At 37.6% G+C, this 26,949-nt stretch overlaps 2 protein-coding genes across 3 annotated transcripts; one reads left to right on the top strand and one right to left on the bottom strand.

Annotated features, from left to right (window-relative positions):
- The first annotated feature begins 565 nt into the window (after window positions 1-565).
- Window positions 566-23,534, top strand: LOC109052465 (dual specificity testis-specific protein kinase 2-like). 2 transcript variants are annotated; one of them, XM_042718325.1, is made up of 11 exons: window positions 566-715; window positions 3,728-4,017; window positions 7,840-7,961; window positions 10,297-10,345; window positions 14,588-14,734; window positions 15,457-15,539; window positions 16,969-17,053; window positions 17,155-17,238; window positions 17,372-17,458; window positions 19,625-19,766; window positions 21,529-23,534. In XM_042718325.1, the coding sequence occupies exons 2-11, from the start codon at window positions 3,799-3,801 to the stop codon at window positions 22,443-22,445; spliced, it is 1,935 nt and encodes a 644-aa protein (XP_042574259.1). In that variant the 5' UTR covers window positions 566-715; window positions 3,728-3,798; the 3' UTR covers window positions 22,446-23,534. The 2 variants fall into 2 exon arrangements, with proteins under 2 accessions (XP_042574259.1, XP_042574258.1); XM_042718324.1 differs by lacking the exon at window positions 566-715 and adding an exon at window positions 722-1,249.
- A 167-nt stretch (window positions 23,535-23,701) lies between these two features.
- Window positions 23,702-26,771, bottom strand: LOC109104032 (target of EGR1, exonuclease). Its single transcript, XM_042718326.1, has 7 exons — window positions 26,344-26,771; window positions 26,203-26,242; window positions 26,018-26,115; window positions 25,774-25,932; window positions 25,402-25,661; window positions 25,147-25,309; window positions 23,702-24,411 (listed from the first exon to the last, which is right to left on the bottom strand). Exons 1-7 carry the CDS (start codon window positions 26,455-26,457, stop codon window positions 23,782-23,784), a joined length of 1,464 nt encoding a protein of 487 aa, XP_042574260.1. The 5' UTR covers window positions 26,458-26,771; the 3' UTR covers window positions 23,702-23,781.
- Between the last annotated feature and the right edge of the window lie 178 nt (window positions 26,772-26,949).

A 26,949-nucleotide genomic window follows, 5' to 3' on the forward strand; every position in this document is an offset into this window, starting at 1 on the left:
AGCTTTTTTTAAATGTGCATTGCATCAAATGATCGATTCATTTACATTTTGAACACTTATTATTGTTGTTGCTGTTGTTGTTATCATCATCATCATCATCATCATCATTATTCCACGACTGTCATTCTGTCTGTTAGGCTACATATTGTTTAGTATCTGCTTAAGTTTACTCTTGAAAATGTGTAGCTTTCTTTCCCGAAAGGTGGCGCCATAATATTCCATTCGGAATTCAGCTGCTTCTTATTTTATTAGAACGCACAGCTGTGCTAAAAATGAGTGGGCATCATTACATTTATCCTATGTTCATAACATTTTACGCACTGTAATCTTACGTTTTGCTTAGCCAATTTCTAACTAAATAAATTATGTTAATATTGTCAGTGCATTTTCCTCAACTGTTTACTGTTCTTACAATTGTTTTGATCCCATAATGGCAAGTAATGCATTTTAAAACCTTCAGATAAGTTTTGAAGACGACCTAATAACCATTTATTATTGCGAATCTATTTTTGTTTATGTATTTTAGTATGCCATACAAGCAAGCCTATCATTAGACAGCTGTACCTTGAGAGAACATTTGATTCGCCCAGGGACAAGTCAATCAATCAAAGACCCGCCCACATTGCGTTCGGTGATTGGTTCAAAACAATACAGTTTAAGAGTTCTCTTGTATCTCTATGGCCGACGCTGACGTCTGTCTCCATCAAATAGAAACGTAAGTTTGGTCCGTGGGGAGAGGCAATTGTTATGGAAGTGGTTGCCTCTTGAATTTACTTCACTGTATTTTCATTCACCCTAAATGGAATAATATCTTTGGAGATTCACTGCTTGTTAAATGAGTTAGAATAGAAACTGAGCGAAGAGCCTGGCATGATATAAAAAAGGACTCTCTGGAAAGAGCTCGCGCGTTATTTATTTTCTCCTGAACGCTTCATGTTTGTGGACAGCGCGACGAAACATACGCATTTGTTTATTTGTGCACGTTAAAACTGAGTTTCTATCATAAAGTTTGTGAAAGTCGCGGTAAATTAAGTTTCAACAGGCTCACACTGTGCTTGTGTTGTTGAATTTGTCTCGGAGTTTAAATATAGCCTAGCCGACGCTCGGTCAAAACAAGCAGTTATATCTACATGTAAATATATGGATTGTAGTATATGGCCCTCGTCTGCTGTTGCAAAATGCAATGGGACTAACTGAAGCCTTTGGACCGCCAGAATATCTTTGCTTCACTTTCAAGCCTGATGACCAGGTAAGACACAGAACTTTGTGTAGGATCAGTAGGGTGTTTTCTTTAAAAGTGCGTTAAGCTTGAGAAGCATGCGCGTGTGCCAGTAAACAATTAAAGTGCGCTTTGGTCTCCACCTATGAGTAATAGTTTAATGACAGCATGCAGTTGCACCTGATCACTATTCTCAGCGGTATTCTGGCGCTTTTTGTTTTGCAGCAACCGAGTTCACTTTCGGTCCGCATCATTTATGCGATCTCGGATTGCAACACTTGCACTTCCGAGTTGTTTCTCGCGTCCGCTTTGAGCTGGCTTCCCTAGTAACTAAGCAAGCCGTGTAAAAACATTAGCACTAACGTTACTGGTTTATCCTATACTCACAATTAGTGTGCAAAGCAGTTTGCAAATTCACCCGGATCGCTAGGAACCGTTGCCATAGTTTCCTTAACGTATTTGTTCTTCGTTAAAATCGTTATTGTAATTTTATATACTAACCCTGTGAGGTGTATTATGCGTTTAACCTTGTAAAGTATGTTAAGTGTGGTCATTAATTAGGCCTATTTGAGTCTAAGCACTTCTTAGCAACTTCTTGAGCAGATTTTGAAGTGTTAAGCAGGTTCATGAAAAACACAGCCTTACTGTACAGTATGTTAAATGCATGCAAAAAAAAAAAAAAAATGTGTGGTATGAGCTGAAAAATTTGTACACGATGGCCAAGTCATTCTCATTTTTAATTTCTAATCTTTGGAATGTCAGACATGCTGCTGTTCACATCATCAGCGAGTAGGTCAATGGAGTTGTATTGTCTAATCACGTAATTTAAAATACCTGTGAATGACCTGTTGAAAGTGAAGGCATTACAGCCTCTTTTGGGATTCCTGAGTCTTTTTGGCTGTTAGAGATCATGAGATATCAAATATTAGAGTAACTTTAGCTCAAAATATAAGATCTTATTGTGTAATGTTTACAGTCAGCTTACTGTCATCGCTTCAGTGTTGGTGAAATCCCTTTGTAGGAACCCAGTGCATTTTGTGACAAGCTTATTTCCAGGCTGAGAGTGTTATTTTGGGAAAATAGAGTTTGGTATATGGGTCAAAGCATGCAGTAAGCTGAGCACTGAATGTTGGCTGGCCTTAAGGCTGTCCCAACTGAAGGTCAAGTTTGAAATGAGCTCTGTGGAATGTTGCCACTGGAATCATGACCAAAACAGCTGTTTTAGGGCTTGTCTTTAGTAGTCCTGCCCTTCTTACACACATGGTGCAACAGTTTTGGTAGCTTTCTACTGTAAATCACCTAATTTAGTTGTGTATGTTTATGGAAACAAAAACAGAGGGACAGCCCACATTAATTGTTCTTGAAGGTTAGCCATATCTATAGAAAAGGACTGAGTTGATTTATCACACTGTAGTAAGTAGAGCCAGCTGGTGAGCAGCCTAAGGCCTGCGTGAATGTTTGATTCTTTAAAAGTGGCTTTTACTGGGGTGTGGCACTCGAATGTAAGAGTGGGAAGGCAGTGTTTAGATCCTGGCAGAGTTTTGTGTTATTTATTTATTTCTCTATTTTGTTCCCAAGCTTACAACTGGAATGTTGCAGGGACAGTTTACCCCGTATCCGTCCTGTTTTTTTTTTTTTTTTTTTGTGATGAATGAAGGGAAATGAGTGGGAATGGCTTGATTCTGTGTTGATTTACAGAAAATTTAGTCGAGGTGATTTAATTTTCATGCCACTGACCATTGTTTGTTTGGACAGTGAAAGTAATTTAAAATGAGGCTAAATCTGCTTGCACTTGGCAGGTGTGTTTACCGCCCCAACCCTATTTCCAAGTGTTTGCCTTAATTTTGTCTTAAATATTTGTGCAAAAAGTGATTAGTATAGCTGATAACTGTTAGTACACCAAAGACCGGTTTTCAGATTTTCTTTCAAGGATTGAAAAGATATTAAAGAAATTGACCATATGTAAAAAGTGTTTCTTTAGTCAGCACAAAATAAAAATCCATTTCAAAGTCATCACAGAATGAATCTTTTTTTTTTTTTTATGCTTTTTGTTGATCTTATTGAGAAATAATTTTTATGCATGTTTTTTTTTTGACCATGATCCTCCTTTTAAACATCAGGCTGCAAACTCACATTCAGATCTGTCTATATCCAATCAGCAACTTACTGAATAAAACAGGTTTCCGCCCTGCTTTTTTTACTTTTCTTTTTTATTTCAATGTACATCACAATACAGAAGAACAAATCTGTTGCTACCTCTGTATAGCATTTTTGGTATTTGGAGTATTTTATTTTATTTTTATTTTTTTCAAGATCAAGCATTTTCGTAATCAACTTTTCAGTGTACTGTTTTATTTTGGCTTTCTGTCACTATATATTGTTCTCTCAAATAGAAGCAATACTACAAGTAGTCAAATATACAGTTATTGTAAAAATGGGTATTATAATGAGACATATTATTATTAACAATGTATTACTTAACTATTTATTTGTTTATTCCTTTTGTAGGTCAGGCAAGGACATTCAAAAATGTGAACCGGTGATTGATACTCTACCAGATTAGTTGTGCACCAGTAGCAATGGAGCGGAGCAAACGCAACTCCATTGCTGGGTTCCCCATGCGGCCAGATCGGCTGGAGGACCCAGATTGTGGAGGAGCAGAAACCAGTCCAGCACCGCTGGACAGGGTGTGTCCCTCGTCTTACCGGGCCCTAATCAATGCCTTTTCTTGCCTGACCCGACTTGATGACTTCATCTGCGAGCGGATTGGCTCTGGGTTTTTTTCAGAGGTCTACAAGGTAAGATGGTTGTGTGATGACAATAAGTTATTTTGATTTCAGTTGAGTTCTGACATCATTCATTATAGTTGTAAATGAACATGAAAATGATGATTATCTGATTCAACGGTTTGATAACTCCTGTAGTTTTTGCACACCAGGAGGTGAGAGGTTTTTTTTTTTCAAAGATAGATGGAGATTTACACGACAACGTTTTCAGCCAAAAACGGAAAACTCTTTATGCATTTTTACCTGTTCGTTTACACGACAATGGCGTTTTGGGGACTGAAAACGTATTTTTATGAAAACGATTTTAAAGTGCAAGTTTTTGAAAACGCCACCGTTATCGTTTTCATTTAAACACCAATACGGGAATCTTTGAAAAAGGTGACGTCATGCGCGTGCCTAGTACGTGTTAGGTATGTAGACATGCGCTGTACGTGTCGATTTTAAAGGCAAGCGCGAACAAACACACACAACATTGGCAAAGTACATGGTACTGTTTGCTACTCAAGAGTTTGCTAAAGCTACTTCAGCAAAGTGTGGATTTACTTCACCAATATTACAACCAGCAGTGGAGATCATTATATACAACATATAATCGTCACTTCCTTACAGGTACTGTTTACTAACAAGGTGACAGCGCCATCCACTGGCCTGGCATAGGTATTACAGCGTTTTTGGCCGTTTTCGCGGATATGTTTAAACGCAAATCATTTTGAAAAATGTTGTTGTGTATACGTGAAACTTTTTAAAAAATGCAAAGGAAAAACTTTTCTGCTTCTGACTACACCGTTGTCGTGTAAACGTAGCTTTAGTTATAAAGGACCTAAGGGAATCTTGTGAATCAGTTGATGATTTGTCATCTAGGTTGCAATGTCAGATAGGTGTGCATATTTTGGCATGTTAATTAATTGAAGTGGCCTTAGCAGTAATGATAGATTGCTTGGTATTGGACTACAATATGAAGTTAACTTGTGCAAGTAAAAGAGAGTAGGCCCTAAGTTTGCTAAAGAGAGTGTATGACTTAGTATGATATCAGAGTTTGAAGTTAATGAAGATGAAACATTGTGGTTAAAGTTTAAATGCAGAGAAACTCAGTCTGTTTGAATACTGCTTAAAGTATTGCATAGCAATGCCTGTCATTGGCTGACAGTGACACAGGTTCAAATCCGGCCTGGTTCATGTCCTGATCCCATTCCCTTCTCTCTTACCCCAGTAGTTTCCTGTTTCTCTGCACTTATCCTGTCATATAAAGATATTAAAAGTCCATTAAAAAGCCTGTTTAGATACTATTACCTATTATTGGATATATTTACCTAGTCCTTTAACCAGTAACATGCATAGAGTAGCTTTCAGAGTTTGTGAGAGTCAGTGCGGCTTCTGTGATTTCTCTGTTCTTCAAGCTAAAGTAGTAGGCTGGTGTGTCAGATGTCAAATAATTGCCTTACGTTTAACATAAGGATGGTGTTTACAACATGCATCTTCCTCTGTAGTGTTGATTACAGTTTGTAATTTATCATTTTTTTAGTTGTTTGCTGCACATAAATCCTGATGACCTCATGCATTAAATTGAGTACTACCCTTGATGCTGAGCATCAGTAATAATTCAATGAAGTTTTGAGGTCAGAAAAGCCCTGAGAGAACAGTGCATGATGATGCCCATTACCAAGATCAATTCCTGTCATAGCACTGAACTCTTTCACTCATGAGCAGTATTTGTCTCTGCAGAGCTTCCCTGTACATGCATATGCTGCATCAGGTTTTATTTTAGCTTGTATGTTTTGTCATGGCCAGGTATCAAGTCATTTAGAGATCAGAGCTCAGTCATTTTTAGATCAAACTGTGTCTGGAGAGATGTAAAGACTGTAGACCCTGCAACTCTGAAGCCTCTGTTGGCTTATTTTAATTCTGTCCATTCAGAGTTACCTACAGTAGATTGTGGTGCTATGTATTAGCAGCAGACTTGATTTAAATAATATTTCTCTTACAATATGTATCCTTAAAATAAATAAGATACAAAGATTTCTCTAAGGGTAGTGTCCCAGTGAAAAGTTGTACTTCTAAATGTTTGCAGGATTTGTATGTGTATGCATTGAATTTTTCTTTGCAGTTTGTTTTGTGGCTTCCAGTCTGTTTTTTTTTTCTTTTATGATGTATGTTTTATGTAGGCACTCTCTCACTAGAAAGAATTAATCTCCCTTTACTTTGCATCTTGCAGGCACTTTCACTTTTAAACTTAGTTTTTATTTAATAAAGTGAGTGTCCAAGAAATGCAAATGTTTAAGCCTTTCATGAACTTTGAATTGCACATGCAAATAGTTTTTTGCAGTTTAAATAATAATAAAAGTTAAACTCGTATTGCCATAGGTGCGTGAAGCTAAAAAGATGTTTAAAGGAAGATTGAGAGGAAGGTTCCCTAAAAAGGAAGATTCAGAAAAAAAGGCAAAAGTAAATTGTTTGAATATTTATTATTTATTTAGAGAGTTGGAAAAAAGTACAGTGACTTGAAATCAAAAAGTACTTCAGCTTTTTAACTACAGTTTAAACCCCTGGACCCGCTGACCTTATTACTTGTTACTGATTTGTTAGATTTCTATTTAGAATATTTCCTTCCCCACACAGGTGGCTGAGATTTAAAGCAGAGTGAATGGTTTTAGGATGGCAGGCCGGGGGTGTCTGCATATGGCGCAGGCAGGGTTAATACGGTGAGCCAAATACCAGCTGTGTTGGGGGTCTGCAAGAACCTGTCTGGAAAGCTAATGCAAGAATAACCTTTTCCTGTTTGTTTGAACAAATGAGTTTCAATCTGTACCCATATGGTAAGCTCAAACAAACATTCTTAACTCTAAAAAAAACACACCAATATGCATAGTCCCTAAATAATCATGTTGCTCAATGCTGTAATCCATCTACATTTGAGGAACCAATACATTTTCCTAGGACGCTGGTTTTGTTGCATGGGCAGCAAGCTGTGACTTGATAATAGCAGAACAGATTGAGATTTTGGGTGCTGTAGCGGAGGCATCTGGGTCCATGTCTGACAGGCGGCTCTCACTGTAGGAGGGCACACGAAATGGGCTCTTCCTAGGCTGCTGATCCCCCAGACTGAGATGCAGCACAGTCTGCACAATGCATTTGAAGTAAAAGGAAATGCTCATAAAATGTTGCTATGTGTTACGGATACAACATTCACAGCAGTTAACCACAGATTTCAATGTTTTGGTTCCCTAGCACTGAATTTTGAGTAATCCTTCTGAGTATTTCCATCACCGCATACAGTTTGAGGAAGTCAGCATTTTACAGATGTAAAAGATGATTATTATTATTTTTTTTTTTACTCAAGAGGAAATCCTGTGGTTGATATTTCTTTTCCTAAATGTCTTTAAATTGGTCAGCAAGATAAAAGTACAAAGAGGAAACTAGAAAACAGATCTGCAGAAGCGCATTTCAGAAATGTTGTGAAACCCTTAACGGTACTTGGCCAGTAGTCAGTCGTGCAGTGCAGTGCGTAGTATTTTCCTCAAAAAATGGTTTGTAATAATGATTTTTAACAATGACTGTTCATTTAGACCATATTTGCTATGTATGGCACTTCCAGTGGTATTGTTGGTCTAATGCTGTGGGTTTCACTTTCTCCAATGCAATTTTTGGATAGTAGCATGATAGAAGCAATGGCCCAAGATGCATTGAACAAAAAGCGGCAGTATTTGTATCCCTTTTAAGATGAATCTTCAGAGCATGTATTTATTTAAATGAGTTCATCTGACTTGTTTCATTTTGTTTGTAAGGTATGGTTCAATTTCAGAAGAATGAATTTCTCATTTTCCTTGTTTGTTTTAGGTGCGCCACAGAGCTTCGGACCAGGTAATGGCTCTAAAGATGAACAAGCTGAGCAGTAATCGTGCCAACATGCTGCGAGAAGTCCAACTCATGAACAGACTCTCTCACCCCAACATACTCAGGTTTGCTTTCAGTACATCACTTTTATCAGTGGGTTAAGACTTTTTTTTTTTTTTTTTGATTGGATTAACATGATCATGCAGATTGCAAAATATGCATGACTCAAAGCTAGGCCACAACTTTTCTTGCAAATTCGAGCCCAGTCTTGAAAGTTCTCTGCTGCCGTGTGTCTCTGTGCGGTTACTTTATGAAGTTGGTTTTTGCAGTTGTGGTTTACACTAAAAAGAAGCTGATGTCAATAAAAGTAAATTTAACAAGCTTGTAACTAAATGGGAAATTGGAAATAATGTGTTTCAAAGAAAAACACGACTGCAGTATTCATATAAAGCAGTGGCTGATGTAGCTTAATATTAATATTAGGTTTCCTACTCTTTGAACAAGGAGTGTGTCTCCCTTTATGCACTGCCAGTGGCTGAAAATTAATGCAATCTTTCAAATAAGTGAGACAGTGGGAGTGTTGCTTTCAATGTGAATCTTTCTCTCCTTTGTTATGGAAAAGCAGGGATGACCTCTTCCTCCTCGTTCCACAGAAATCAAGTCAGAAATCCATTAACAATAGATGGAGTGAAATGACATCCTGAGTTTAGATTTCATTGAGATCAAAAAGCTGTCCTCTTGGTTCTTGACATTTGCTTATTGTAGAACTGGTGAGTTTTGTCAGATGAGATTGCCTGTATCTGGGGGTGAAATGGGGAATTGGATCTTTTTATTGTTCTTATTCCTATGTACAGTATTTATTTTATTTATTAGTTTTTGTTTTATTTTTGGTAACACTTTATTTTAAGGTGTCCTTGTTACACATTACATGTACTTACTATTATTATAACAATAAATTATACATAATTACATGTAAGTAACCCTAAGCCAAACCCTAATCCTAACCCTAACCATATAGTCAGTACATGTAGTTAATTAAGATTACTTGGTTAAGTGTAACCTTATTTTTTATTTTATCTGTTGTTGTTATGTTTTTAATCCTGGAATCAATGTGTTTTTCTGACAAAATGCTACCCAGAATAATAAAGCAGCTGTCTTTCAAACAATGCTGCAATACACATATGATTTATTGTTTAAATATGTCTGCTATTGCTTCCATTTTTGTGATACTTGGCTTGTTTGTAGAGCAGAATGTGAGTTTGTGGGTGGATGAAAGAGTGAGAGAAAGGTTCTGTGTGTGGTTTACAATCACACCATTGTTACATCTTATTGAATGGGGGTGGAGGGACCGTAATGCAGACAGGAGAAGGCTGAGGGGAGCTTTGTTGGAGAAATCCCAAAGCAGACCCGCAATAAAAGCCAGGCCTGGGCTTTATGGGGCCATATAACTTTGAAAACACAGACAAATTTTTATCCTGTCTAATGACTCTTGTGAGGTGGCCATTCAGAGACGTTGATACGTTGCATCATTGCTGAGAACAAATTGGTGAAAGGCTACTGCATGTGTATATCATGTGGGCCTCACACTGCGCATACTTTTCAGCTGTATTATTCAAATCTGAACTTTCTGACTGTTTGCAAGAGATGACTTTCTGGATAAACAAAAAAGACTTGAGGCACATCAGACATCACAATTGACAGATATTTATGCATTCATACACTACCATGATTTTATTTATTTATTTATTTATTTATTTATTGGAAACTGATACATTTGTCAGGATTCTTGAATCGAGAGTTTAAAAGAACAATCTTTTGTTACATTTTAAGTGTCTTTGTCACTTTTGGTTAATTTGATGAACACTTGCTGAAAAAAGTATTAATTTCTTTCTTACCCCAACCTTTTAAATGATAGTGTAAGCTACAGACATTAAAGAACTGTATTATAATGTATTACTGTTTTGTTTCTCTTTAAAGAAATTATACTTTGCCACATCTTCCATCTCTGAAAAAAAAAAAAATCTGCTTTTTTTAAAGCAGAGATCTTGCCTTTATTCTGCCATTGTGCCTGTGTTTACATCAGAGTTTTACCCTCCAGTCGACTGGAGACAGTCTCCCATTTTATAGCTTGTGTTGATGTACAGCACCATAAACCTGTCTGAGTTTATGGTGTCATTTGTAAAAGCCATTTTTGACACAAGAAATGAGCGTAGAGCATAAAATAAGCCCAATGGACAGCAGCCTCAGAGAAAGTCAGCGCTGGTATAAACAGCAGCAGCTCATTCTAGTCAATAATGCTGAATTTGCTCTTATGCCATTGATTGCACATTGACCTTTTACTTTTGTATGTTTTTTGCCATCCTAGAAATCTCTTCAAACCCTTAGCTGCTGCCGCTGCTGCTGCTTCAGAGCATTAAACTAACATCAACCTTTCTTTTTTGTGTTTTTGTGGTGTTGTAGATTCATGGGGGTGTGTGTACAGGAAGGTCAACTTCATGCTCTCACAGAGGTAAGTGACATCAGACTCATGTGTTTCATTCACATATCCTCATGCACGAGACAGTTGACTTTTCTTCATTAGCTGTACCTGAAACACTAAGACTGTACTTTATCACATAGATGACATTGCAACTTAGCCTCCTTCTAGCTTGGAAAAAGGGCAAAAGATAGCCTTTTGTACCAATAGCGCTGTATTGAATTTATGAATTCTTGAATAATACTTGCACTGCTGGAAAAAGTTGGTCTGAGAGTGCTTGCAGGGTACCTTTGATTCCTAAATCTGTGAATCAACTGTGACATTGAACAGTGTAGTCTTTGTTCACAGTGGCCGAGGGGAAATATTATATTAGAGAGCCCACCGGCAGTCCCCTTAGGCATGTTGTTTTTACCATCTCAAACTCAAACTGTGTGGGTGTATTATGCTGCTTGTATAAATGTTACTGTGCTATATAGTCTTATGCTCAAGATGAATACTGATTTCACAGGAAAGAGGGGTTTACTTGTTAAGCAGGAAATGAGTCAGTTTAAAAATCCAGTTAAAACTTAAAAGTAGTTTATGTATAAATAAAGTGTTTAGTTATTTAAATAAATTTAGGTATAATGTGCATAAATCACTATGAACTAGGGGTTGCACAGACTAATCGACTAGTCCACTTCAGTGCTCTGCCATGACACTTTAAGCTTAACGCCGACTAGTTGCTGGTCCTATAGAGGGCGCAACAGGATAATAAATCTTTGAAGGACTTCCACATTTACGCTCTGTCAGTTAAAATGACAAATGTATACTCCGAAAGCTCCACAAGACATGTGTGATTATAATCCTGGATGCTTAAAATTGAACGGGAGAATGCACATTCTAAACAGCTTAATGTACAGGAAAGTTAATCACTGTTCTAATCTAATGCGCTGCTGCACTGTAACGTGCACACACACAGGCTACAGACAGTAGGTCGTATGCATAGACAGTATAAAAACATGGACGTAGTGTCCGTCACCCGTAGATTCCTGTAGAGCGTTTATGAAGCTCAAAGTGGACTGAGCGGGTCGTCGCCATCTTGGCAGCGTGTCACCATGCATCACTCCCGGTTAATCGAAAATGGGCAAAAAGGCAGGAGATGGTTGCTGAAGCCACCCCCACCTAGTGTGACGACAGTGTCAGCAGCGGCAATCCAAGTCACTCAAGTGGCCACAGCCTTAACTATGCAGAACTTTGAGGCTTAATATAATTTAAACGGATGAGTTATAAAATCACAGTTGTCATGAAAGGTAAAATTAGCTATATAGACAAAAATAAATTTTCGAACCAGAATGTAAACTTTTTTTTTCTGTTGTAAAGTTGGGCATTTTAACATGGGGAGTCTATGGGATTGACTCCCTTTTGCAGTCAGCCTCTAGCGGCCAGTTGACGAATTACAGTTTAAGTCACTCCCTTATTGACATCACACGCAGATCGCGCACGCACAGAATCATTCAGTGCAGAAATGTAGTCAATGCTGTTCTGTGATTTCTCTATAAAATAGCTTAGAAAGTGAAAAGTTCAAGCATATATTTTTTAATAACTAAATCCCACAGCATCACTACTACTAGAGAGATGCTGCCATGTAGAATTAATTCACACACGCAATCGCTCTCACTAATGCATTCATATAAATGCAATCTTTACTGTGCTACCTTATCCATATCCGATTTAGAACGAGCAGAAATCTACGACCCCAAGGCAAAAGAACTGATAAAAATGAGCTGTTATAGGAGCAATAGCCATGTGGGCAGCGCTGTCATATGCCATATCTGTTCACAAGGGGTTTGTCACAGCTCCAAACATATTTGTTCATTAATGACATCATCAGCGACTAGTCAACTTCGACGCGACTTTCATCACATAAAAGTCGACTTTAAAACAATCAGAAGTCGTTTAACCCCTACTATGAACGTCAGTTCATTGAGTGGGTAAGTGAGTGTGTATTCAACAAAACAATGTTATGTTTTGTCTTTCTAATCATTTTTAAGTCATCTTCAGGCCTTCTTGAAAGCCTTCTGAGGCCCTCAGTGGGCCCTGGACCCCAGTTGAGAACCACTGCATTGAAGGAAACTTGGTTTTATAAAGTAGTTTACTACAGTATGCACTAGTGTGTCTTTGATACCTGTTCTAGATATGTCATATGAGTTTTTTTCCTTTATAAAGTACAAAGCCTCTGTTAGTATTTCCATTGTAGTTTAAATCATTGAAGGTCACTTGTTCTTACTGTGCCCTGTGACCTTTGCTCTTGATGCATGTTGACAGAAAGAAGTATTAGTGCAGTGGTAATCACTGGCCTGCTGAGGGATTATACTATTTTTCAAAGCCAATGAGGCCTTATGTTGCTCATGCTATTAGGAATTCCCAGTAATTTTTTTTCCTATAAAGACACTTCATTTAAGAGCTGTTGAGTGAGTTGACAGTGTATTAAAAGAGCTCTCTCATCACTCAACAGTTATGAAATCAGCCCCGCAGGAAGGTTTCCATCCTTTGTCGTAACCTGCATCAGCACCCAACACACTCAAAGTTACGGTTTCACCAAGAGGATTAGCTCTATATAGACATACACATCAGTCACCTAATCACCTGAAGTAGCACAGCTTTAGACCTAACCTGGGCTACTCCTTTTTGTTCCATTAAACCAGTCTGGCAGTACATCGAATAGTCATTGCTGACCAATTGGTGTGACGTAGGATTAGCTTTAACCCACTGAAAGATGAAGCCAACAGAGCACTTCCAAATGAAAGACTCCCTGACCTGCGTTTGCGACTGATGTTGGGCATGAGATCAGGTCTGTAAAAAAAAAGGGGGGAGAAATGAGATTAGACGGAACAACCAGCCAGATTTGGCTTAGCTGACCGTCTACCATGTACAAATGTCCCAGTCTTCATACATGCAAATGTTCCACATGTAGCTTTTCCTAAGCTCCCTCCCCTTCACCCACTTTTGCTTACAGAAATATTTACAGCTGATTGTAAATTGTTTGTTTCTAAAACAGGATTGATAACTGAAAAATGCTTTTACATTATGCTGCTATGTGTCCTTGACATTTTTGTTGAGCTTTACAGTGTACTATTAGCCAAAAACATCCCATGCAGGAAAGTGTTGACTCATTGGAGGACTGAGAGGGCTGGGTGTGCTAGTTGGGATGGGGCTAAGTGTTCATTTTGTCAATTTGAAGTTCCAGGGAAATCAGATAATTAGATGTTTGCAGGTTTTTTTTTTTTTTTTTTTGTAAATGTTGATCTTAAAGTAATGCTGTGGACAGCAAATTTTGAGAGAGTAACTAGAGAGTGAGTTGTACCTCAAGATTCTATTTTTGCCTACAAATGTGAGTCCTTAGACTACAAAGGCACAAACCCTATTTGGTTAGTTTACTCACTCAGATTATATGGTAGCAGTCATTAAAATGGATGAAGGGCCAAGGAGTAGGTCTGTTGACAACCTGAGTCGGGACACGGCACCAAAGCTTTAAGGGAAACTGGAAGGTGCTGTAATTTCGGTGCTGTCTTGTCTGCCTGTTGGTACCTCGCTGCACTTACCATATACTAAGGTCTTCTCTGTTTAGTCAGACATGGAGCCCTTTATCTGTCAGCACAGATAATTTCAGGCAACCCAAAATTAGGACGCTGTTGAGACCAGTGCCCCGTGGCGAATGCATCAGGCTCCTAGTTAGTAGCATGTGTGCCACATTCGCTAATCTCTCAAAGACTTGTTTTAAAGTTAATCAGACATAAACCATTCACTGCTGCAAAAGAATAGTTAATATGTCTCTTGCAGAATAATTGCCTAATTATTAGATGGTGCTGTCATGCAAATTCACTATGTGAAACAGAAGCACTTAAAGGGCTCCTGCTGGGCTCTGCTAATTTGCACGTTTTTGTGACTTGAAAACCAATCCACTTGAGAGTTGGCATGGAATACTTTTACCCACAGGAAACTGATTGGATTCACTTCAGTATTGTAAACACAAAGTACTGTGACCATCGAAATAATTATGATCCCCATGATGCAAAGATTAAAGTTGCTTCAGATTTCATTATTGCACATTATTGTTGTACATATCAGATAATTATTTTATCAGATTCTTGTGCATTCCAATTTTTATGAACCCAGTCAAATTTAACCCATCATCCGATCTGTTGTACCCTCTTGAATACAATATGGAGCATTTGAGAGCTACAAAGAGATGGAGACAGTGATATTTGTCACATGATATGTCTTCTCTTTTTTCAGTATATTAATGGTGGCAACTTGGAGCAACTGCTGGACAGCAATAAGTACCTGAGCTGGGCCACACGGGTCAAACTGGCCTTGGAAATCGCCATGGGCCTCAGTTACCTACACTCCAAGGGCATTTTTCACAGAGATCTCACCTCCAAGGTACAGGACCCTGTCATCATTATTTATATATTATAAATTATTTTCACAAGAAAAAGCATTAAAATGTCATTTTGATGATCAAAGATAAGTGTTAAGGGATAAAATATTTGACCACAGGGGGACTTTAATATATTTTAAAGTGTAATTTATTCCTATGAAGACAAAGCTGAATTTTCAGCGATAACTCCAGTCTTGAGTGTCACATGATTCTTCTGAGATCATTCTAGTATGTGGATTTTGTGCTCAAGAAACATTTATTATTATTATTATCAATGCTGAAAACATTGTAAGTCAAACGTCATGCTACCTTTTTTCAGGGTTTTCATAAATAGTCATTACATTGCATGATTTTATTAGCTTTATAAAGATAGGTAATTACAGAATGTACTGAAGGTACACTTGTCCTGTGGGTTTAATGATGCAACTTTATAAACAAGAAGACTATTAGTGAAACAGGTGCTTTGATTTAGTTTTCACAGTGCTCTTGTTGGTGGCATGTGCTGACATGCTATCTCTACCTCCAGCTGTTGCGTTCTCTCCTAAGCACTTGTGGGACTTCTCGTAATTATACGCTGTGGGAATCACCCCTGTGGCTTTCCTCACTACATCATTACTTTCTGTTTAAGTGATTCTAATTGACTGAATCTCGAGTGTAAGGTATCCTGTGGGAGGAGCAATATGTTCTTCTAGTTACTGTTTCTTTCCTTTTGATGTTCTCTCAGAACTGCCTGATCAAGTCTGATGAGAATGGCTACACTGCGATCGTCGGAGACTTCGGCCTTGCTGAGAAAATCCCCAGTCATGAGTGAGTAACAGGCAACCTAGAAACTTACAAAATAAGTAAAGCATGCACTAATTTCACTCTGCTGCCTATGTTGCCTATGATTATAACAGCAATAGAGTGGGCATCATTTTGTTTTGTTTATAGCAATCTGAAAGGAAGCAATGGTGAGATGCAAGCAGTACTGGCAGGGGGTGGTGCTATCTGTTTTGGAAGGAACATGCCGTCCAAAGTCAACTTTTAAGAGAGCTAATAATACCAGAGCAGCTCAAGACCCTTCCTCTTCCATGACCTCCTCACTACTAGTGTAATACAACATATTTTCAATAAAAATGATTAGTTGATTAGCTTACCTGAAAAACTAGTCAATTAATCTCTGTAAACTGGAAGCTCTGTGTTATTAGACTGATTTCAGGCTCACTGGACCACAATGGACAAATTTTTCTAGTTAATGCTTACATAACATGCACTTTCAAGATGTGCTTTCAAAAGCAGCTAGACTGAGCATGGTGGGATAAACCCAATTGCAGGGGTCTCAAGAAAATTGGTAAATTTGCTTTTATTTATTATTTTTTTTATTTATTTTATTTTTTTTACCTATACACTGTTTTAAAGGGTTGGTTCACCCAAAGATGAAAATTGTCAGAAAATATTTTCAATTAAACCCTCCACTGAAATATTTTAAATAACATTTCTCTCCCTCCATTTAAAATCCACTCAACCAAAACTTTGACACTTCAAAAATAAAGACATTGGAAAAGTAACCCACATGAATAGAGAGGTTTAATCAAAAGTGTTCTGAAGAGACACCGTCACTTTATACAATGAATGGATTTAATGTAGACTTTTATTCATATATGAAAAAAGGGAAACACATACATAGAGCACATCAAAAAAATATGTAAATGTGGAAGCTCAAACATGCTTGCCTGATGTGTGAAAGCAAGGTTTGTTTTTGCATGTCACGTAAGCATGTTTGAGCTTTGGCCAAAACCAATGAGGTTTGTTCTCACACGTCAGGCCTAAATTATCTTATCATATATCATCTGTTCATGTCTGTAAAGGCAGGCTTTTTGTTTTAAAAATGAACGAAAGTATCTGTAATTGATGACAATATTTACATTTCTGGGTGAACTTTCCCTTTGAAGGTGCGGTGAATGCTGCATTCATGCTCACGCAGACGTGCAAGATAATGTTGTGTAAAACGGTCTGACAAAAGTTCTATTTAAAGCACTGCCACTAAAAACATTGAAACTAGAAAAGGGGAAAAATTGGACAAAGCTAATGGAGTAGTCATGTTGTTGATCATCTGGTCACCCCTTCCCTATTCAGCACACATTGTTCAAAAACTTCCCTTTTCGAAGTACTGCTGCCTCAGCTGAACTTTCAGGTGTCATTTACTCTTAAGTGCCTGTATTTATTCAGTGCCTTTTGACCATCATTCTGTGTTCAGTTTTGAGGGGGAGAAGCTGTCTGTGGTGGGATCCCCATTCTGGATGGCTCCAGAAGTGTTGAGAGATGAGCCGTATAACGAGAAGGTTTGATCCACAGTTGCAGTTGACACTCAGCACTATCACAAGACTTGTTTTTTGCCAGGATCTTTCAAGACACATTATAATTTCTCTGTATTCATTTCTAGGCTGATGTCTTTTCGTATGGCATTATTTTGTGTGAGATAATTGCAAGGATACAGGCTGACCCTGACTACCTACCACGCACTGAAGTGAGCATTAATTCACTGTTTTAAACCTCGCCAATAAATGTTTTGAGGATAAACTTTGTAACTACATCACTCTAGTAATTAAAAACTCTTTGTCCTGAGTGTGACATTTACCCCCCACATTTGCTCCTTGCAGAACTTTGGCTTAGATTACCATGCCTTCCAGCACATGGTTGGAGATTGCCCTTCAGACTTCCTGCAGCTTGCCTTCAACTGTTGCAATGTGAGTTTCTATGTATCAGTCCATTATTGATTCTTGTAGTACTTTTGAGAAGGCGCCAAATACAGTAGTCAACATTTGAAGTGGATCAAAAAAGTTCATCAAAGTTGTCCTAAGACAAGAACGCATTTTGGTTTTAGGTTTTAGGACAACTTTGATGAAAAGTTTTGATCCACTTCAAATGTTGGCTGCTGTATTTGATCCTAATTGTATTCTATATTTTTATTTAATACAGGGCTTAAAGTTAAAGAAGCGTGACACGTTGAAAAAGTTGCGAGGCACATTGTTCAAAGATGTCCATCTAGTGCATATTTACATAGAAAAACTAATTAAAAAGCAGCGGAGCTTTGTAAACTGTTCAGAGTAATCATGAAATTTCCATAAGAACGATATGATTACCAGAACAAATTTACCAGGATTTTTTAAAAAAAGGTCCTGTTCACACATGATCTCTTAATGGTAACTTACCAGTAGTTTACCAGTAAAGACTGCATGTGTGAAAGGAGCTAAATTCTTCCTCTGCATATGCTGTGAATTTGAATTGCTTAACATACATCTGGGAAAACAGTGTACATTATTTCACTAGATTTGCAACGTTAAGTATTTATAAACCTTTAATACAGGAGAATACATCAACCTATTTCTAAATATGCTATTTATTGTACATCGCGATTTCAAAATAAAATTTTCTGAATTTGCATGTGGCCAAATATTAAAATTGAATGGATTTAAACATTGTTTAATCACACTGTAAAGTGAAACGTCACCAGGCCATTGGCGCCCTCTGCAAGTATTTGTTATAATACATAATGTACTTAAAGGGTTAGTTCACCCTAAAATGAAAATTGGCCTGTGTTTTACTCACCCTCAAGAAATCCTAGGTGTATATGACTTTAATCTTTTAGACAAATCCAGTCAGAGTTATATTACAAATTGTCCTGGCTCTTCCAAGCTCTATCATTGCAGTCAGTGGGTGTTGCAGTTGAACAGTCCACCAATTGTCAAATAAAACGAGCGCATCCATAATAAAACATGCCGCACATGGCTCCGGGGGGTGAATAAAGGCCTTCTTTAGTGAATCCATGCGTTTTTGTAAGAAAAATATCCATATTTCAAATGTAATAAACACTTTTCTCTCTGTTCATATTATGTATAGGCATATTACATTATGTGTTTTAACAGTGTTGTTCAATAAAACCATGTAATTTCTTGGTTTTGATATTTTATTTGAGCCAATTATTATTAGTTTATTTATAAATAGTCATACTAAAGCCTGGTTTTCACTTGGTCTGTTTGTGTTACTAAAAAATATCAGATTACTCACTTGCCAAAATAATCAGTAGATTGCTTAATTACCAAAATAATCGTTAGTTACAGCCCTAGATTAGTTAGAATATTTCAAAATACAACTGCAATGTTTTACTTTTTGTAATTAAAAGACAAATATTATGTCATTGAAAATTTCTTTAAAAATAGTACAAAAATATTGTCTCGTTCTAGTGAACCATGTATTTGTCTCATCTCGTGAGTTAAGTGTTTTGTCACACCCCTAGTGTCGATAAGCGGTGATGTAGCTCATCATTTTCCAAGTGTATAATATAGCTTTCATTCTTCAGGTCAACAATATATTCATGAAAAAAAATCTGTTTGCATAAGGAAAGCAATAACTTTGCTATAGTATCCTAGAACATAGCATCCTTTCAAATGTTAAAGTTGCACAGTCATTGCATGCTTTGCATGTGCTGCCCCATCCCCTCCCCCCGGCCTGCCCCCAGAAAAAAGTTCAGCCTCAGGATTTTTTTTATTTTTTATTTTTTTTTTTTTTTTTGCTTTAACCCGTTAATAATTATATTGTTACACACTAAACTGTTTTACATAAATGTTTTAGTGACCCCATGGTTTTGAATGGTTGTGTACCCATTTTGCATAATATAATACAATATAGAACAATAATAATTATATAAAAATAATTTTTACGGATTTCATATGAGCTTATCAACAGATGAGCAACTACAACATTGTTGGTTATTTTCACCATGAAAGTGGAACTGTCCCACTATAACATATGTGCAGTGTAGCATTCTTAGAACAGAAGTGAGAACATGGCGCTCCCCCAGATTTAGATGCTGATGTGTTTTCATGTTCTTGTTGCCTCCACTTATATCCCAGATGGATCCAAAGCTCAGGCCCTCGTTCCCAGATATAGTAAAGAGGCTGGAAGAAATCCAGAAAAAGCTGAAAGCTGACGAATCCGAGAGGGAGAGGATGCTACAAACTGCAGGAGAGGTGGAGAAAAAACCCTTGCCTAAAGGTGTGTTTATTCACACGCGTGCACAAACATGTTTATTTCACTCCCAGTATTGATTTGTCTAACCTGCAAACAGTCAATATGATAATGAAAACTACAGGTGTCCGTGGCATTATATTTCATTTACTATTTCTGGCACTAAACCAAAAGCTTTGATGTGCTTTGAACGCATCTTTGATGTGAGTTGCTTTGACAGAGAGCTAGTACATCCTGTCGCCCCCTGAGGCTTTGCTGATACCATCCAGCCCTCACTTTCCATGTAATTCCTCAGGGCCAATGAGTTCTAAGAGCAAGGAGACTGGAAAACTAACGGGATTGCAGACAGTAACGCTATCTTGTCTATGAGCTTTATGGATTGGATGTTCTTTCTTTGTGAAAATTACTTATAATGCACAGCTTTTACTTTCTTCTTCTCTTCTTTGCAATGTCACAGCCGAGTTTCCGTTTAGTGTTATTTCATATCCTGAACAAACAAGAAATAAGTCACAAAACAATGTGTGGCTAGAAGAGATTAGTCTCATGCTTCAGATACACTACCATTCAAACGTCTGGTGTCAGAAAGATATTAAAACTTTTATTCAGCCAAGAAGCATTAAACTGACAGTACACTACAAAATATTTTATAAAAATTACTGCCAACCTTGTAATGCTCAGTTTCTGATGTGTTTAAATGCATATAGTCGAGTTTTGCACTTCATGTACTGTATTTGTTTGTTCTTTTTTTTCTGAGTGCTGTGTGCTTTTGAGTTTTGAGATGTTAAACATGATTAAGCGCTTTGCCTTCCACATATTCAAATTAACAATACAGATTTTGTCACCCCCTAGTGTTCAAGATCATTCTTTCAGGCTTAAAAGTGTCAACACTATTTAGTGACTAGCAAAAATCTTGTTTTTAAACAGGTTTTCGGGAACATTTCTTGCATCTGCCATTGGTCAACACACTCCAAACTCACTCCGTTGGCTGAGCCAGTGTTGTTATATCAATCTCTGGTCAATATGCTCAGACTAACACAGCAATGTTTTGATAGTGCTACAGTGTTTACACTTCAAGTCAAGTGAATGAATATCAGTGTATTAGGTACTGCATTTGGTATAATCATAAACTAAGGATGAAGATCTGTTCTTACAGTATTTATCAATATACAATACCATTCCAAAGGTTTGGGGTCGATACGATTTTTTTCCATGTTTTTGAAAAGTTTCTTATGCTCACCGGGCTTTATTTATTTGATCAAAAATACAGCAAAAACAGTAATATCGTAAAATGATGTTGTGATTTAAAATAACTCTCTATTCTAATATATTTTTAAAATGTAATTTATTACTGTGATGGTAAAGCTACATTTTCAGCATCATTAATCCAGTCTTCAATGTGAAATGAATTTTCAGAACTCATTCTAATATGCTGATTGGCTGCTTAAGAAACATTACTTATTATCAATATTGAAAACAGTTGTCTTCTTTTTTTATATATATATTTTTGTGGAAACGGTAGGAACAGAGAACCGCGTTTATTTGCACTAAAATCTTTTGTATCATTTGAAATGTCACTGTTGATCAATTTAATGCATCCTTGCTGAATAAAAGTATTAATTTTAATTAAAAAAAAAACTTTGCAATGGTAGTGAAGGTCAATTTATACGGAGTTAAAATGTATTAGTATAGAAATGATTATTAACAATGAACAATAATTGTAAAGCATTTTTTCATCTCTGTTAGATAATGTTACCCAATGTGCCTCATGCCTCTCTTATTGTTGTTCTAGGTCCAGGTGAAAAGGGTATAAAGAGGTTAAATCCTCTTGTTTTTCAGGATGACAAGATTCCACCCAAGTCCCCCCGTCCACGTCGAAACATCTGGCTTTCCCGTAGCCAGTCTGACATTTTCTCTCGTAAGCCTGCTCGCAAAGTGAACGTCCAGGACCCTTACTACAACCCAGGACCTAAGGGCTTCATCCACGGCCAACCGAAAGTCAACCCTTTCAGTGCCAGAGAGGACTTAAAAGGTGGCAAGATCAAGTTTTACGACATGCCCAGCAAGTCGGTCTTCTCGCTCATGTTTGATTTGCACTCACCTCATGGCATTCAAAGCTCATACCAGCCTCACCCCAACATCAGCACAGCAGCCTCCGGAAACAACTGCTTCCCATCCTGGCCGGAATCCTGGCAGCTGCCCGGTCGCCAGTGCCACTCGCTCCCCGTCTCTCCCCTGCTTCCCCACTCGGATGTCTTATTCTCATCTCACCCCACGTCCAAAAGCGAGGCTGGACAGCCCGGCAGTGAAAGCAAGCAAAAAGCATTGAGCAGCTGGGCTAAGAAGTACGCAGTTACTGAGATCCCTCCGTACAAACCGCGAGCCGCAAGACAGGAGGAAGTGGGAGCGGCAGAGGACTGGTCGCCTCTGGTACCCTCTGAAGGAGGAGAAGCGGAGGCCATGGACTGCTCCAGCAGCAGAGGAAGCTCTGCGGACGATAAGGACACAATCCTCAGCCAGATACAGAACAGAAGCCTCGGCGGCTTATGCGAGGACATGGAGGCTGAAGACCAGGATGGCTTGATGATCTCCAACAAGAACTCGCTCACGCTGAGCATGTCTGTAGAGCCACAGGAACTCTGTCCGATAGTCCTCACCACTTGCAAAGCCACATCTTCAGGAGAACGCATCTCCAGATGTGATATCTAGGTGGTTGAAGGGCACACACCAGCCTGGTTGAGGACGCTTCCTCAAGTTTGATCTGATCAGATGCCACGCGAACAGAGATTATGTTCGTTAAATATTTAATATGATTATAAGTTGTATATATTTTTTCCTTTGGGGGAAGTAAACCCTTGTAACTTAAGCTAAAAGGGTGGGTTGGATTGATCGAAAGAGCACGAAACAGAGGTGTGAACACTGTTACCCATCACACTATGAAGAACTTCAACAGTGGGAAGATTCATTGGACGTCACCTTACACAGGGCTAATGATGAGACACATTTTGTGATATGTATATATTTTTTTTCTTTGTAATACATGCTATTGGTTGCACATACCACATGCTGTTTTTGTTTTTTTTTTTGTCCACAAACTGTATCCAGTTTCTACATGCTTAATTATAGAATTGATAGAAGAACAAATGTCTTTGGAGAAAGGTGATTGAGTCTTTTTTGCACTGCATGGGCCTAGAAAATATGCAGCAAACATTCCATGTCGTCTCGAATCTTAAAAAGCTCCTGATTTGATCCTACGCTAACGGTGTGTGCCATGATCATTTCAAAATGAGGATCATTTTCACTCTTTGACCTCTCAGGTCTTCAAAATATAAGTCCACATCTGTATCTACTTAAAATCGTAATTGTACTTGAAATAAGTTAAATGGTTTGAACTTTTTTTTTTATCTATTATTTGTCACTACATTTCTATGCAATAAATTTAACCAAGGCATGATAGTTTTATAGAGAGGATTTATTTTGATATTTATGAGAAAAAGTAATTTTACTATGTCTGTGAACTGTTTAAACTGTGTTGTTGTTTATATGAACTGATGAATAGATATTTCTGTACATGTTGAAAATGGTCAGTTCTTGCTAGTTTGTTCTTAACTCTATATTTCTGCCTTTTTCAGTCCTGTTTTTCAACACTTTTAGATTGTAGATTTGTAACGGATTCAGAGATGTATATTTCTACCAAAGACAAATCAGGACTTATTTTCCCCATTTATATGGCTTTAATTGTTTAAATGCATGTGTATATTCCCATTTGTTTAAAATAAATTCAGAATGTCTCATTGATTTTTACTGTGGCTTTGCTTTATGACCTAAACCAAGCTTTTCAAGGTTCTTTCATAGTATCTATTACGTGTGATGTCTGTCTAGTCTAATACACTTACAATAATACAGTCTTGCTTGCCTTAATTTAGATTAAAATAAATCAGAAGAGGAAAAACAGACAAGCCATGGTGAGGAAACTGTAGAAAAACTTTTATTTTTTATTTGACCCAAAATGTTCACAAAATTGAAATCTGAAAATCAAAGGTTTCTATGCAGTTCCTTCAGGTTTTACAGCAGTGCCTTTTCCCCAGACGTATTCCATCTTGTGCACATGAGCCTTTGAAGACTTGGAGAAGGTGCTTTTGGCTACATGTAGAGGAAGAGACTTGCCACTGAGGAAGAGCTTATTGAGACACGCAGGGATGAGGGGAGCAGTGCTGGATTCTTCTGTGTTTTCTGACAGGTTTCTGGCATAAGCAAAAATATAGCCGGTCATAAAAGCATCAAACCCTGCTCGGTGAGTTCCTCCTTCCGCTTTCTTCTCTTTTGGTCTAACAGGAGCTTCAGAAGATGCTTCCGGCTGAGATTCCTCATTTCCATTTTTGCTATCTGCTTTCTCAGGTTCAAACGCATGTGTGGCATCTGCTGGCTCAGAACTTGGGGTCTTCTCCTGATGTTCAGATATGGGCACTGCCTGGTCCAGCTCAGTCTCTTCAAAGTGCAACCTTTTGCCCTGCGGGGAACTGCATGCCTCAGTGGGCCCTTGAGAACCTTTCTTTTTGTTCTTGCGCTTCCTCTTCTTCCTCTTGTCTTCTCTGATCTTCTCATCCTGCTGGATTATAAGGTCTGTGTCATGTGACATGGAGCACTGAGAGCCGTTAGGACACCATCCATATGCCTAGAGCAGAAAACAATTACCAAATGTCACATACAAAACTTTGTATTGGAGTATAACATCTCTTCAGGCCTAAAGAATACAATCATAAAGGGATGAGTAAAAGTGAGATCTATTAAAATTCGAATTAAATGTATTTATATTCACAGAATATGACTAGCAAGTTATCATCAACTAGTGGTTTTATTTGACAAATTAAGGTTTCAAAGTCAGGAAAAAAGTAAGAGACCACTCTTATTGAAACATAACAGATGAAGTGATGGAGGAAACATCTCAAGTTATTTCACACTAAAGGTAAATGTGACCTTTATTTTAAAGGGATTTTGTAAATTAAGTTTCATACAGAAGAAAATTCTATAAACGCCATTAAAAATGCTGATAATTTAATCTGATAATTTATCAATATTTACAGTACTTACATTGATCTTGATCAAAAAATGTCATTAAAGAAATATTTAATATATTTCCATTTTGTTGATTCTACATCAGTTTGAGGATTAAATGTTTAAATATTTTGATATTTTAATGTTAGGTGCATCAGTCAACTGTGATATACTGTGAAATAATGCATTTTAAAATGACTATTTTCTATTTTAATTGATTTTAAAATGTAATTTATTCCGGTGATGGCAAAGCTACATTTTCAGCAGCCAATACTCAAGTCTTCAGTGTCACATGATGCTTCAGAAATCATTTTAATATGCTGATAAACTTGAAAATTGAACTGGAGGAACTCACAGAGAACTGAACACAGATGTTGAGGGCACCATCCTGATTCTGGTTGTCCAAGCACGGCCTGTAGTCTATGTAGCTCTGCATGCTGCCTGTATATTTACAAAACTCTAGGAACACATGACTCCCATTGCCACCTCCTGCAATGGCTTTGCTATTTTCCAGCTTACTGTGGAGGACAAAGAAATGACCTGAAATGTTAGCCACTGCACAGACATGTACACTTTTTTTGTACTTTTGACATAGAGATATTCCACATACCATTTCTTATAGGCATATTCCAAGTATGAGGCTGTAAACCGCAGCTCATACTCCGTTGCATACTTGGTGTCATAGATGCCTGATGGAAACATCTGGGACAGATCGGCAATGAAGGTGCCCAGTCGATCAGGAAGATGGGCATAAAAGCATTGGTACAAGAAGACCATGTCTATCAGACCATTATGGACCACTAAGGGCTTGTTGGCCCTAAGCAGTTCTATGAACAAGGAGCGCATGTTTACCCCATGGGCATCACTTCCCTAAAACAAGCAAAAAAGCGTCTGATCATGAACACGATGACACAACAGATTATTGTGATACACAGCAAACAATGATATATAGACTGAAATAGACCGGTTCAGTCATACTCACTTTATCATTACCCTTATAATAAGAAATGCCTTCAGCGTATTGTTTGTTGAAGTCAAATCCGTGTTGTACAAGGAACTGCACTGACTGAGGTTCAATGATGTATTCCTCTGAACAAAGCAAGGTCAGATTGTAAACCTGGACCAGGTATGTGCTGTCATCCTAGAAACAGGAAATGAACAAGATTCAATGAAATGTCCATTTACATAATCAGACTAAAAAATAAATGTTAATGTTAGAGACCTACTTTGTCGTCAAGCTTTTTATAACAAGCAAAGCCCAATGAAAGTATGGACCGTGTGCGAGCTGCATGGCATATGGCTTTGTATCTGTCTTCAATGGATTGAAAGGAAAGAAAAAAGTAAAACAATAAAAACATTCCCACTTCTCCATTCCTTTAGGACTATGTTGGATAAGAATATTTTACTCACTCAGCTAGAAGAGCTTTCCTTGATCCAAGACCACTCAGTTCCTACAAGAGGCCGCATACATGAATGAGTTATATTTCAGAATTTTACACTTGAATTTTCACATTTGGTTGAGATTTTAAGTACAGAATGTGCTTTTTCTTACCGTATCAATGGCGATGAATGAAGATGTTTTAATGGCTATCACCATTGCTGCCCACAACTCCTTAAAGTTGTTTCCCTGTACATCTATAACTGGGATTGTCATTGAGGATGACATTATTTAACTTCTACAGATAAACTAACAGCGATTTTCAGCGCTACACGTCACCGCTATTTATAAGTATAACAAAATGATTTTGCTGTCAATGCAGATACTGTAGACATGCTGAAAATGGCATTTCGGAGAGTAAAACAAATTATAACCGAAATTATCTATAATATGCGTGTTCCCGTCATTAGTCTAGTTTTCACGTTTTTCCAGCTGCTCCTAGATTTACTCCTTAAACGTCGTAAATCTGTTTTTCACACGTTCGTCTAACATGTGAGTTTGTATACTTCCGGCTGGAGTTTCTTCTGTTTTACGAAGCTTTGGCATAATGCGCGTTTCCGCTTCCTACTGGACTGGAGTGTGAAGTACATATGAAAATATAATAAATTACCTAAATAATATTAATTACTTTAAAAAGGACTTGACAGATAAAGAAAAATAAATAAATAAAATAAAAATCTCTCTCTCTCTCTCTCTCTCTCTCTCTCTCTCTCTCTCTAT

This window comes from Cyprinus carpio, chromosome B2, assembly GCF_018340385.1.
Source record: "Cyprinus carpio isolate SPL01 chromosome B2, ASM1834038v1, whole genome shotgun sequence".
Lineage (NCBI taxonomy): Eukaryota > Metazoa > Chordata > Actinopteri > Cypriniformes > Cyprinidae > Cyprinus > Cyprinus carpio.

Excerpts from the sequence above, each read along its gene's own strand:
- LOC109052465 (XM_042718325.1), top strand. The coding sequence starts at position 3,799 with ATGGAGCGGAGCAAACGCAACTCCATTGCTGGGTTCCCCATGCGGCCA. Across the intron at positions 4,018-7,839 it reads TTTTTTCAGAGGTCTACAAG|GTGCGCCACAGAGCTTCGGA; the intron begins GTAAGATGGTTG and ends TGTTTGTTTTAG. Across the intron at positions 17,459-19,624 it reads TTGCCTTCAACTGTTGCAAT|ATGGATCCAAAGCTCAGGCC; the intron begins GTGAGTTTCTAT and ends CTTATATCCCAG.
- LOC109104032 (XM_042718326.1), bottom strand. The coding sequence starts at position 26,457 with ATGTCATCCTCAATGACAATCCCAGTTATAGATGTACAGGGAAACAAC. Across the intron at positions 26,116-26,202 it reads AAGGAAAGCTCTTCTAGCTG|AATCCATTGAAGACAGATAC; the intron begins AGTGAGTAAAAT and ends TTCTTTCCTTTC. Across the intron at positions 25,310-25,401 it reads GAATATGCCTATAAGAAATG|TAAGCTGGAAAATAGCAAAG; the intron begins GTATGTGGAATA and ends TGTCCTCCACAG.